General features: G+C 42.9%; 1 protein-coding gene across 1 annotated transcript in view; it reads left to right on the forward strand.

The window, feature by feature from the left end:
* LOC126249386 (uncharacterized) overlaps positions 1 to 13,935 on the forward strand; it is a 238,892-nt gene that overhangs the window by 20,031 nt on the left and 204,926 nt on the right. Inside the window, exons 4-5 of the mRNA XM_049951039.1 lie at positions 9,833 to 9,970; positions 11,234 to 11,344. Of these exons, the coding sequence (XP_049806996.1) occupies positions 9,833 to 9,970; positions 11,234 to 11,344 (249 nt within the window). The remainder of the gene's footprint in view (positions 1 to 9,832; positions 9,971 to 11,233; positions 11,345 to 13,935) is intronic.

The following is a 13,935-nucleotide window of genomic DNA, read 5'->3' on the forward strand; positions in this document are numbered from 1 at the left end:
GTAGCTCTCTCCCCGTCATGTACTGTAAACGTTGCTAGTGAAGTCTGTATTATGATATCAAACAGGATTGCACTTCAAATTACGTTGACAAGTATTAGACAGATTCAAGTCACTCTGAACTCTGCGCTCGCTACAGTGGAGAATTGTGCATTTTAACGACACACCGCGGATTACCGCAGCGCCACTCTTGTGTGAGGCCACCTCCGGTACTGCATCACAGGATAGGCCGTCGGAATTCGCTTGACAGCGAACCTAATCAATCATGGCAATTTTTTCCCGCTAAATAAGTTCTGAGACAGCTCATTTCCATAAATCGATCGCAGTAACGCCAAAGCAGAAGAAACGGTATGCCTGTGCTGGCGAGGGTCCCCAACGTATCAGGCGATCCTGTGCCACAATTTCGCTCTCGAGGGCACACGTTTCATCCACCCCCCTCCCACATTTCTCTGCATTCCCTCTCATCCATCTCGCACACCATTGTTCTTTAGCTCGCTCTTCACTCCTGCGCCAACCCTTTTCTACACGCAGCAACATACGAGAGGTAGTCCCGAACTGTACCAAATTTTGGTGTAAACTCTATGTCACTACATTTGTCTCAGTCTTTCTTTCTCATCTATATATGGCCGGAATGCATTTAAATTCGTTCATACTTTATTAATCAGAGTTGTAAATGATTGTGTTTAAGATTTTGAAATAAATCGTTCAGATGTCAAATTTAAGAAGGACCGTAAAAGACATATTTCTTTTTTTTATTTCCCAGACGATATTCATTACCATCAATTCTATATAATTCCCCTTTTCTTCAAATGAGCAAATAACCTGTAATCAATTGTAGCACAGATTAATATTCTGGGCCTATTATTTTCTTCCCAAAACTTTATAATATCGCTATTGCTTCGTCATCTACCTAGTACGTGAAGTGATTGAGACATTTGGAGGCAACTCTTAGCCAACTATGCTGCACCGTTGTTCGCCCCGTCACCCAAACTACCGTCTCCTTTTCGCTAATGCGGCAGTCCATATCCCACACCGGCGGCAGCGATCAGGCCATACAATTGGGATCCGTGTTTGGTCACTCCTTAGTGAAATCGAGTCTTTGCCTCCTCCGTCTGCTTTCCAGGTCCACCCACATACACCACCTTGGTGTATTCGTCGGCCGCAGCTTCGGCTGGAGCTCTCACGATGGCAAAAAGATTCAGTTCCTCCTGCAGCTTGCGCCGCCAATTTCTTGCTCTCCTAGACACATCCCGTGACTCGGAGGTTATCTATACCGATGGCTCGATGGTTGATGGCCATGTGGGGTACGCTTATGTTCATGCGGACTATGTAGACCAGCGCTCCTTGCCGGAGGGCTGCAGTGTTTACACCGCAGAGCTAACAGCCATTTTTCGTGTCCTTAAGCATATTCGTACCAGCACTGGAGAGTCCTTCGTCATTTGCAGTGACTCTCTCAGTAGTCTACAGGCTCTTGACCAATGCTACCCACGCCATCCCATTGTTGTTGCCATCCAGGAGTCCGTTCACGCTCTTGAATAGCGTGTACGTTCGGTGGTGTTCATATGGACCCCGGGACACGTTGGGATAGTGGGAAACGAACTCGCCGATAAGTTAGCCAAAGAGGCTACCCGCAAACTGACGTTGGAGATCGGCCTCCCAGCAACTGATCTCCGATCGGTGTTGCGCCGTCGGGTCTTTGGGATGTGGGGAGCCGAATGGCGCACTCTGCACCCAGCAAGCTGCGGCGAGTAAAGGAGACCACGACTGTGTGGGGCTCCTTCATGCGGGCCTTTCGCAGGGATTCTGTTTTCTCTGTAGGCTCCGCACTGGTCACTCTTGGCTGACGCATGGTCATCTGCTGCGTCGAGAGGACCCCGCTCATTGTCGTTGTGGTGCAAACATGACGGTGGCCCATATGTTGTTGGAATGTCCTATGTTAACCGCCCTCAGGCGAACTTTTAATCTCCTGGGTGATTTATCATCTCTTTTAGGTGACAGTGTCTCTATGGCAGATCGGGTTTTAAGTTTTATTCGCGCAAGCGGCTCTTATAGGCCCATCTAATTTTATTGCGTCACACTCTTTTGTGCTGTATCTTTTACTTAGCTTTGTGTTGTAATTCGACTCCACCCTAATCTTTTAGGCTGGAGGTTTTAACGTGTTGCAGAGTGGCTGGTTCATTCTTTTATTTTCGTGGTCGACTAGCCACGGTCCGCTGCCGTACAGTTTTAATTCTTTCTGCCTTTCTTCTCTATGTTGTTTTTGTTGCTGTGCTCCATTTTCCATGTTGCCTTACCATTGACCTTGGGGCTTTTCTTCCCCTGGAATTTTTATTTTAGTGGTTAGGCTGACTGGTGGATGGTTTCAATATGCTCTGTGCGTTTATGAAACAAGGGACCGATGACCTTTGCACTTTGGTCCCTTTAATCTTTAAACCAACAAACCAACCAACCAACCAACCAACATTTTGAGGCCCAACGTACGAAAATTAGGTGTATGGAAGGTGCACTGTTGGATAACCGTAACCGAGAACCAAATTTACGTTACATATTACTCTAAGGTGTGAAGTCGTACAATAGCGATATCCACATATACACATGGTGGCAGTGTAGCATATACGGGTATAAAAGGATAGTGCATTGGCGAAGCTGTCATTTGTACTCAGATGATTCATGTGAAAAGCTTTCCGACGTGATGTGGGCCGCGCGACGAGAATTAACAGACTTTGACCGCGGAATGGTAGTTGGAGCTAGACGCGTGGGACATTCCATTGCGGAAATCTTTAGGAAATTCAGTACTCCGCGAACTACAGTGTCAAGAGTGTGCCGAGAATGCCGAATTTCAGGCGTTACCTCTCACCACGGACAACGCAGTCGCCGACGGCCTGCACTTAACGCACGAGAGCAGTGGCGTTTGCGTAAAGTTGTCAGTGCTAACATGCAGTGAATTAACCGCATAAATCGAAGTAGGAAGTACGGCGAACAGGTTAGGACAGTGCGGCGAAATTTGGCGTTCACGGGCTATGGTAGCAGACAACAGACGCGAGAACCTTTTAATAACAGTACAATTTCGCTTGCAGCGGCTGTCTTGGGTTCGTGACCATATCGGTTGGACCTAGACGACTGGAAAACCGTGGCCTGGTCAGGTAAGTCCAGATCTCAGTTGGTAAGAGCTGGTAGGCTTCGAATGAGGCTCAGACCCCACGAAGCCATCTACCCAAAATGTCAAAAAGGCACTGTGCAAGCTGGTGGTGGCTTCATAATGGTGTGGGTTGTTTTTCCATGGAATGGACTGGGTCCTCTGGCCCAACTACATTGATCATTGACTGAAAATGATTATTTGCGGCTACCTGAAGACCATTTGCAACCATGCATGTACTTCATGTTCCCAAACAAGGATGGAATTTTTATGGATGACAATGCGCCATGTCACAAGGACACAGTTGTGAGGCGTTACGCTCTCAAAGGAGCATCACCAGACATCTGGGGAATAACAAATATCCTCAGTACTAATTTGTGAGCCAGGACACAGCTATAAATCTACATTGTTGGTTAAATAAAACAACGGGGAAACCATGACCTGAGTTTTGAAAAGAGCACATCTAAAGACAAACTCACCACGTAAAAAGAAAAAAAAAAAAACGAGGACTACTGGCAAGAGTACAGAACGTCCCGCAATCACCAAAAATGTCACGTCGTCCAGTAAAACGTACAGGACACATCCACCTACGGAAATAAATAAGAATATGTTTCAAGACGAAGAGCGGTAAGCGGAAAAAACATAAAAAACCACATAAATGAGGTTGGAGATAAAGGAACTAATATTGTGGGTTAAGAGACCTTGGCTCAGAGAGTATGTGAGTAATATAAAAAATAAAATCGTACAAGAGTCACACGTTACTCTCAACATAACTCAGGGGATGTTTACAACGTCGTTGAGCTCTGAGCACTATGGGACAACATCTGAGGTCATCAGTCCCCTAGACTTAGAACTACTTGAACGTAACTAACCTAAGGACATCACACACATCCATGCCCGAGGCAGGATTCGAACCTGCGACCGTAGCAGCAGCGCGGTTCCGGACAGAAGCGCCTAGGACCGCTCGGCCACAACGGTCGGCGTCGTTGAGCACGCCTAGGCTCTTAACATAGACTCTTTTAGAAATTTCAAATTCTTCCCGGATATTAATCTTCTTCCCTTTTTGTACAACTTGCAAAATATCGAGATCATTTATGGATGGTACACGATGTCGAGAAGTTTTCAAATGTTGCGCGAAGTGAGAATATTTTTCAAGTTATCCTTTTTTTGTCAAAAGATGCTCACTAAAAATGGCGACAAGCGACCTCCCCGTTTGGCTGATACATTGTGTGTCACAATGGAGACATTTAATTTGATGTACTCCCGATCTCGAGAAGGTAAAAGACTTAAGTTTCTCATTGTCAGAAAGGGGGAACTGTGTTCCAACATTTCTAGAGAACACAATTTGTACCTTTGTATTACTAAACAGTTTGACGAAGTCATAACAAAAGGGGCCCAAAAAGGGAATAGCTAAACGCATATCATTGTCAACCGTTTGTGGTTGTGAACTCGCGGTCTTAAGCTCCACTCCTTGCTGGTATTCGTTGCATAAACGACGGACCAATGACGCACTACAACCATTCTCGTGTGCTATATACGAAAGGTTGCTAATATCTTTTTCAATAGATTCCAAGGAAAGGGGAACTTCAAACATTCGAGCAATCGCCGATATGAAAAAGCTTGACTTATATTGCCTTGGGTGGGCTGGTGTAGCGTGAATCACTGAAGAGCCAGTGGTAGGTTTTCTACAAAAAATCGAAACACATCATATTAGTAACCAACTGAAGGGATAAATCTAAGTAATTTAGCACACCCTGCTGATCCATGTCTTTATGAGTAAAACGGAATTTGTTCTGAAAACTATTACAATCGAGTAAAGGGGTGTCAGTATCAACTCCCTGGCCTTTACAAACTATTAATATGTCATCGGCATACCTTCTATAAAAAAGGATATGGGAGTTCTAAGCAGATAAACGAGAAAAATACCCGTTTTCTGGATTGCTTACAAATAGTACATCGGCGAGAAAGCCTGAGAGACAACTCCGCATAGCTATGCCATCTGCTTGCTTATAAATATTATTATCAAATGAAAAATAGTTATGTGAACTAAGTGACTCCAGAAGGTATGTCATCCACTTCCTCAGTGATGACAGGCGGATTGTTATTGATCAGGGAAAATGTTACAGGCTGTGTTTACATGGTGTGTACAGCGTCCTTTGGTCATGCTAAACCTATTATTGACTGAAAATGTTTACGTTCGGCTACTTAGAAACCATCTGCACCTACTCAACGATGGAACTTTTATGGATATCAGTGCACCATGTTCGGGCCACAATTGTTCTCGAATGGCTTGAAGAACATTCTGTACAATTCGAGCGAATGGTATGGACACCCAGATCGCTCGACATGAATCCCACGGAATATTTATGGTACAATGGAGAGATCAGTTCGTGCACAAAATCCTACACCGGCAACACTTCCGCTTTTATGGGTGGCTATAGACAGTATGCCTCAGTATTTCTGCAGGGGATTTCCAACGAGTTGTTGAGTCCATGCCACGTCGAGTTGCTGTACTGCCCCGGACAGAATGATGTGTGCCACGACATATGTCACCTCAGTGCATGTTTATGTCAAAATAATTTTAATTTCTATTATTAATATTCAACTGCCATAGATTTCGTAAGGTCTATGATGACACACCGCTCGATTAATACCGCTTAATTATACCGAAAATAATTTCATGTTTCTGTCGGTACGTTCTGTATACACTAACATACAGGCTGCATGTTACACTTCGTAGTATCCAATACATTTTTAGGGTTCAATAAATTGCTGAGCTCATTACTGAATCCACTGAAACGCTAAAGCTCATCATTCCTTCATGGGTCTTCCTAATTTTCCTTCTATTGTCTATTAACGTGTACCTTCTAGCCAATATTTGACTGCTGACCTGTAATTTTCAAACATTTTATATAGAAACATTCATAGTTGATAAGAGCGTAATATTTTCGGAGGTTCAGCTGAAATACCATATGAATTTGTAGTAGGATATTCTCTTAAGAGACTTCATATAATAACTCTGTACTAATATCTTCGTGTGACTGATGTACCAATAAACATATTAGATATGCACTTTTTCTTAAAGCAGAGACCGATAGTTAAAAGTGGCTTGGAAAGCTGAGAATTCTGTTGAAGTTCGATGACAATGCAATCTCAAGTGTGGGATAAAAAATTTTTAGAAGTCATGACTGTTTGGGAACTCATGGATCATGTGTGGCTCCCACAAAGTATGTTTGGAATGCTTCTCCGATTTATCAACTACTAGCTGAGTACCCGGCGTTGTCTGTGTATGTATCTATTCCTATCTTCTGTTAATTCATCTCTTCCCCTCCCTCCCCCCCTCTTTGCCCATCTCCACCAGCCTCCTTTCCTACCCCTCCACCGTCACTCCGTCCATCTGCTCCTCCCCCATCTCCCTGTCCATTACTTTCTTCCCCTCTCTAAGTCTTTCTCCACTTCCTCCCCACCCTCCCACTATAGGTTCACCTACTCACCGCTTCTAAGCCAATCTCCACCTCCTCACTCTCACTTTCCACTTCTCCTCTCCACTCTCTCTGTCCATCTCCTCCTTCCTCCTCTCTACGCCTATCTCAACCTACTCCCATTGTCTGTCCATTTTCTCCTCCTCCTCCGTCTGACCACCTGCTCCTCCCACCTACCTGTGTCCATTTGCTCTTTGCCCCCTCTTTATCCATCTTTTCCGCCCACCTTCTCTCTCCATCACCAAGCTATCACCCCATCCCCAATAGACTGGTGGGTCTTACCTCCCACAGCATTTCTTTCCTGATAGTAAGTAATATTTGTACCAAGTTTGGCTGAAATCGATCCGTGGGTTTAGGGTAATTTTTTTATCTACAACATTGCCCGCATATGCGCGTGTTACGTATATTTAAAATATTTTACACATTATTTTTTTACACATATTCCAGCTGTATCTCCACCTAATTCCGTCATTCGGTTTCCCTTTCACGGTCGTCCTATCTCCTGAACTATGTGGTGTACAATGATATAATTTTGTAGGTAAATTCGGCGAAATATGATGATACTGTATGCGAAATGTGTTGCGAGTAGAGTTAGCAGCAAAGCAGCAATAAATTTAAACGTGATGCAATATGCGGCAGTCATCACGCAACTCAGTGTTTATGAGGTCATACTTTCTGAAATATCTGATATAATTTTACAGGTGTGTTCAGTTGTATTTGTCACTACCGTCTGCAAAATGATGCTCAAATACAGAGAGTAGCAAGGAAACAATAAATTAAAACGCCATCCCTAATGCAGCAGTTTCACTGCAAGAACAGCGAAAATGTAGTAAGCTATAAACCTTTTTCCTTTCGTGATTTTGTGCGAATTTTCAGCGAGATAGTTTCGTAAAGGTTTGATATTACGTGAAAAGTTCGTTGCAAGTCACTAAGTGCTCTCATTCTTTAATACTATATGAGTAAAATCTGGGTATTCGCGCGTCATGGGCTACACTTGTTTTTCACCCCATCCCACCCCTTTGATAGACAGGTGGTTCTTATACCACAGCGATTCCTTCCAGACATTAAGCGATATTTGTTTCTAGTTTGGTTGAAAGCAGGCAGTGGTTTAAGGGAAGATGTGGAACGTATATACATGCATGCATGAGAGGGCGTGTTGAAAAGTAATGCATCCGCGTTTTTTATTCTGTTCTCAAAATCGTTTGAGGTATTATATGTCATACATGTTACTCGGTCGACTTTCCCGCTTCGCTAACGCAAGTTGCAACCCTCTGCCACTAAAGGGGTCCGAATTGTAGCATGTAACGAGACGGTGTGTAACGTAACTTTGTTGGTGCGTGCGAGGCCCTCAGAAAGCTGAAAGCGCGAATCCGCAGAGATCGTCCGTACATGGAGCACTCTGTCCTTCAGCATGACAATGTCATACCACACACGAGCACTGTGACATCTGCAACAATTCGGCGCCTTAGGTTCACTGTCATCGTTCATCCTCCGTACAGTCTCTGACTTGTCCACATCCGTTTTTCAACTCTTTCCATAACTTAAGAACACTTACGAGGACTTCGCTTTGATAGTGATGAAGCGGTGGCTCCGTCAACAAATTTAAACATTCTACTGTGACGGTAACAGTAAAGTGGTCTCTCGTTGGGAGAAACGTGTTCGTCTCCACGTTTCTATAATATGGGAGGTTTTAAACCACATCTACTAAAGTCTATTAAAAAGAAACACAAAACGCTGGGGATAGGATTCTTAAATAGCAAGATTCAAATTGTGCTAGCTATGTTATTTGCTTTCATCAAACGAAGACGACTGAAACGGGAAATGAAATACTGTGACTGGTTTCGGAACGTATTCTGTCCAAAAGATCACTTTATCAGCAATTAATATTCGGTGTGCATTGTCATGTAGGTGCCTGATTGGACCATTATTTTTTGAAAAGACAACAAGGCCAATTATATTTGAAATGGGTACGTAGTTTCGCCTTATTCATCATTCTTGCAGTATCCAAAAATTGGCAGTTTTACGTCCTATAAAATGACGTATTACCAAATAACTGTACAGCCTTACGTTGTTACGTAATGCCAGTCTTTTCAGGCCGCTGAGTAGAAGTGGTATTATTCCCTCAAGTTCTCTCGGTTAAACGCCATTTGAATACTAGCTATGTGTAACCTTAGGGAAGAGTGAACACCGTAGAAACTGAGATACACTATCGACCTTAGGAAATATATTGAAACCGCGTGTACAGCAACAGCAGTGGATACTGGGACAGCATTGATAAAGCAGTATTTCGTCTATACTGACTGGTCTGTATCAGCGTTAACTAAGAGCAACTTTTGTAACTACCGAAGTCAATGATGACTAGTAATCATCTTCATATGAAACTTCCTGCAGGATTAAATCTGTGTACTAGACTAGAGTGGATCTCAAGGCCTTTCCATTTCGTGGCTATATGTTTGGATTGCTCAATCGGTAAACCATTTGCCCGCAAAAAGCAGAAGTGCCGAGGTCGACTCCCAATCGGGTACAAGTTTTAACCTGACAAGAAGTGTCATTCCAGCACACACTTCGCTGCAAAGTGAAAAAATCATTCCTTTATCTTCTGATCTTATTTGGGAGTTCGTGTATTTATAGAGTTTTTCATGAAACGACGCCCTCCGTACACTATCTCCCGTTTGCATGTTCCAGAGACGTGATCGATTGCAAGGCGGAATCTCCTCTCAATAGCATACTAGTCACAGTTAGAAGCCTTAGAAATGTGCTACACGCCCTTCATCTCAGATGGTATCTCGCTGAGTGACATAAAGGATTACACGATTACCGAGGTATTTCAAAAATTTCGCACTACGGTTCTCGTGAATTCGTTGTTGAACACTCCACAGCAGCCTAGTTCTTCGTAGATACAGACAGACACTATCTCTTACAAAGCGAGTTTCAGGAACTACAGCTTTACGTAAGAAATTGATTATTGTGTACTTGATTCGAAAATGGAAGTTTTGTGCCTAATGGGCGTCCCGTCAACGACGTACCTGCGCAGAGCCGGAACAAGCAGGGCAACGGTCTTCTATTACTTCATCACATTAAGTGTAGTAATTGGGCACAGCAATTTGTCAGCTGTCAGGAACGAGCCTGTAGGTGGAAGCCACTAAACTAGCACATAGATGCGTTACGCTGATTCTCTTCTGTGTTTTCTAGAACTGTTTCAAATTTCAATTTGCAGGAGAGTTCTGCGAGAAAGAAACTGACGAATGTGTGTCAAATATTTGCTATAATGGAGGAACTTGCCAAGATGATACCAATGACTACCACTGCCTCTGCCTACCTGGTTATTCTGGGAAGAACTGTGAAACTGACATAGGTAAGCACACAATCTATCATATTCATATTGTAACTATGTAAGGCACGTTAACGTTGTGTCATTTCTGACTTCACATTCTCCGGCAGTCTGTGAGCACAACTCTTAACACTGCAGATCTCCGAATAGCTACAACGTTTTCTTATTAATTCTATTTTGTTCTGGAAAGTAAAACACTAAGAATCACACATTAGAAACAGGCACTGCCAGACCATGCTGGAATAAGAGAGAACAGGAAAATTATATGATGGGGAAATGATTGAGAGAATGAATAATGCTCGCGTATTACTAGTATTACTTCGTTCACGTAGAAGATAATTCTTATAATTATGAAAGATGAGTCAGTATTAAATTATAGGTTGTGTGTAACTCCTAAGAGCTGTTTTTGTTTAAATATAAACTGCTACCTATCATTTGAACGCTGTACAATACAACATTTTGCTGTCTTATAGTCTTGGGCAGTTACTGATATGACTGTCTTCAAGAATGATGATTAGTAATGGGGCGAGGGTTGCTTACGTTATATAAGGTCATCACAAATTCCCTCTCTCCAAGCATGCAACGTTCTTATTTGTACCATTTGAGGGCAACATTTTTGCTCGGTGTCTTCTTTTGATAGAAAGTTGTCGTAAGACACGGCTATCTGAGAACTCTTCATTGAAATACAGGGAACTTATAATGTTTTCATCACCCTTCATAACAGCTTTTACGTTGGCTGAAAATTATTTGTCAGCGCCATTCTGCATTTCGCCAGATTTTTTGTCCCTTTAATAAATGAATTATGCTTCATGAATCATGTTGTTTGTTTACCCTGTAGCATTTCTCATAGAGGGAGTTATCTAGTAGTTATCTACCGAATCAGAACTTTTTAGGCAAGTGTCACTGATGCTTAGAAGGACCTGTAATATAAAACGTGAAGCACAATACTAACGCAATTTAATAGCCATAATTTAATCACGGTACTTTAGATGTACATTACCGTCTGTTTGTTTTAGTTTTGTAAGCAACTATAACTATTAGTTACCGATTAAACAAAAAGGACGAGGATGTTACAGTATTTTCTGCATTGCAGTGAAGGAGATTGTCCAGAGAGCATATTAGGATTCAGTTAAACTAAAGACATGAAAAGAAAATGTGAAGAAACAATAAAATTATTGATTGACGAGTTTCCAAATAAATTGTTATTTAAACTCTCGAACTATAAAACACCACTTAAAGATTATCCATTTGCTTGCTTCAACTAATGGTGAAAATATCTGTTTTCAGATTTTTGTGCCTCTTCCCCGTGCAAGAATGACGCACGTTGCTTGGACGAGGCTAATGGGTTCAGCTGCATCTGCGAAGAGGGATACCACGGGGATCTATGCCAATTTAAAGGTAATAGGCGAATGTTGTTCGTAAATCTCTCTGTGTTAACATCAGAGAATTTTTTTCACTTATGTATGAAGCATGTATGTGGTAACATGAGTGTCGCTAGCTAGCCACGCGCAATTTTTAAAATTAAAGTCAATCTCCAGTGTGCATACATGCGGTTGGGAGCAATTTATTCCAGTATCACTTGCCTCTATCTAGCTAATCCATTTTTATGCATGCCAAAATTACTACTTGAACTGCTTACTGACTTTTGTCTTCAGCTATAAACATATGCTGCTACAGATGCGGGTGTTGGGAGACTGCAGTCAGTAGATTCATTCCGACGTTCCTGGCTGTTCTACACGTTACTTAGTGTGCTTTGAATGTTTGGTGGTGATTTTAGTTTCCGTACTCTCGTAATTATTCGTTCTACATGACGGAAACGTGGCAAATGTTACACAAACAAGTTGGAGCTGTAGTGTTCCGTGTGTTTAAGATTATCCATAAGTACCTCCAGGGATTCAGAAGGTGAGTGTGATAAAACTATATGACATACAGAAAATGGATGCATATTAGTGAATAGAGCATATCTCCAAGTTTATAACTCATAACAAGGGCTCAATGTGAGCATCTCTTGTGACGCGTCGTACTTCAACGCGTGCATATTTATTGACTTCGTTGACATAAATTGCCATGGAAAGCGCGACAGCAGCCCACATATATATTCAGTTCATTTGGATACCTATCTGCAGGCGCGCAGTAATTTGATGCGACAACACGCAGTACATGATTTGCTTACACGTTCTGACACGCCCGCGCCTAGTGCAACTATGCTGTGGCACGTAGTACGAATCGAAACTTGGAGAGACGCTCTATCCACTGATATTTGTCACTTTTCTGTCTTGTACCCTAGTGTGCAGAACTTAAGGACAAAAGTAACTTTCGCATGATGTGTCACTGGCAAGTAACACAGCTTGATGAAACTTCGACCATCCATAGAAACAACTGCTAGCCTACAGTACAGAATACAAAGTAACTGAAAGAAATACGCAGTGAGATGAACAGAAATGATACTTTTATTCAAAGACAGTAATTACAGTGAAGACACCCCTACTTCTGACGGTCTCTTGGGCATTAGAAAAGGTGGAACATCGTTCTTAAAAGGCTGTGTGATCACCAGTGACGGCAATGCAAGCTGTGCAACGTGCTCCCATGCTAGCCATAGGGTTGTTAAGGAGTTCTTGTGGTAAGGAGTTCCAATCGTCCATGAGCACGGTTGTCAACTGCTGGACGGTCGTTGGTGGCTGTGGACGTGCTGTAGTACATCTCACCAGTGCATAACACACGACTACGATAGATTTTAAGTCGGGTGAACATCCAAGTCAGTCCATTCGCCGAATATCTTCTTGTTCCAAGAATACTCCACCTGCGCACTTCGAAGCCGTCACCCACTGTCGTCTTTAAAACTGAAGTTAGGACCGAATGCTCCCCTGAAAAGGCGCACAAGTGGACACAGTACAGTGTCACAGTGCACCGAGTTCGGAGAGCTGGAGGTCAGTAAGCCCCGCACCATAAGCCCTGGATCATCAAAACGATAATATTCGACTATGTTCCTCAGTGCATTACGTGTTCTCACATCTCGTTACATGATGGTACGTCCAGCATTATAACTGAGGGTTACCGTTGCGAAATGACGTACAGTGCTTTCAACAAATGGTTTAAATGTTAATTATTGCCACATCTTACCTCAATTTCGATTAATGTAGTGGACAATATCAGCATACACTCAGCGCAAAACTAACAAAACCGATACTACACTTAACAGGAAAACTGGAGTCAAATGCTTTGTTATCTAAAAATATGATCACCTTACAATCGTCACATTTACATCTAAACACCGCAGACCACTTTACGGTGTGTGGCAGAGGGTACTTTGTGCACCAATGTCACTTCCCCTTTTCCTGTTCCAACCAAGTATGGTTCATGGGAAGAAAGATTACTGGTAAGCCTACGAATGACCTCGAATCTCCCTGATTTCATTTACGTGGTCTTTCCGCGAAATATACATAGAAGGAAGCAATAGATAGGAACGTGCGCACTCGGAACTTTAGCAGCAAATCACACCGTAATGCAGAGCGCCTCTCTTGCAATGGTTCACATCGTAGTTGGCTTAGCACCTCCGTGAAGCTTTCGCACTTATTAAATGAACTGCTGACGAGCAATATTCAAGTACTACTCGAAATTGTGTTTTATAAGCTACTTCCTTTGTTGATGAAGCGCGTTCCCCGAGGTTTGGAAAATTTTGGAAATTTGCGGTAAGGTCTTATGGGACCAAACTGCTGAGGTCACCGGTCCCTAAGCTCACACACTTAAACTAACTTACGCCAAGGACGACATACACACCCATACCCGATGGAGGACTCGAACTTCCGACGGGGGGAGCCGCGCGGATCGCGACAAGACGTCTGAGACCGCACGGCTACCCCGCGCGGCTTTCCCGAGGTTTCTTCCAAAGAATGTAAGCCTGGCATCTGCCTTATTCTAGTTTAATTTTAAGTGGTCGTACCACTTCAAATCGCTCCGTATGCACACTCCTTTACAGAAGTAACTGCCTC

The sequence above is a fragment of the Schistocerca nitens genome, chromosome 3 (assembly GCF_023898315.1).
Source record: "Schistocerca nitens isolate TAMUIC-IGC-003100 chromosome 3, iqSchNite1.1, whole genome shotgun sequence".
NCBI classification, from domain to species: Eukaryota; Metazoa; Arthropoda; class Insecta; order Orthoptera; family Acrididae; genus Schistocerca; species Schistocerca nitens.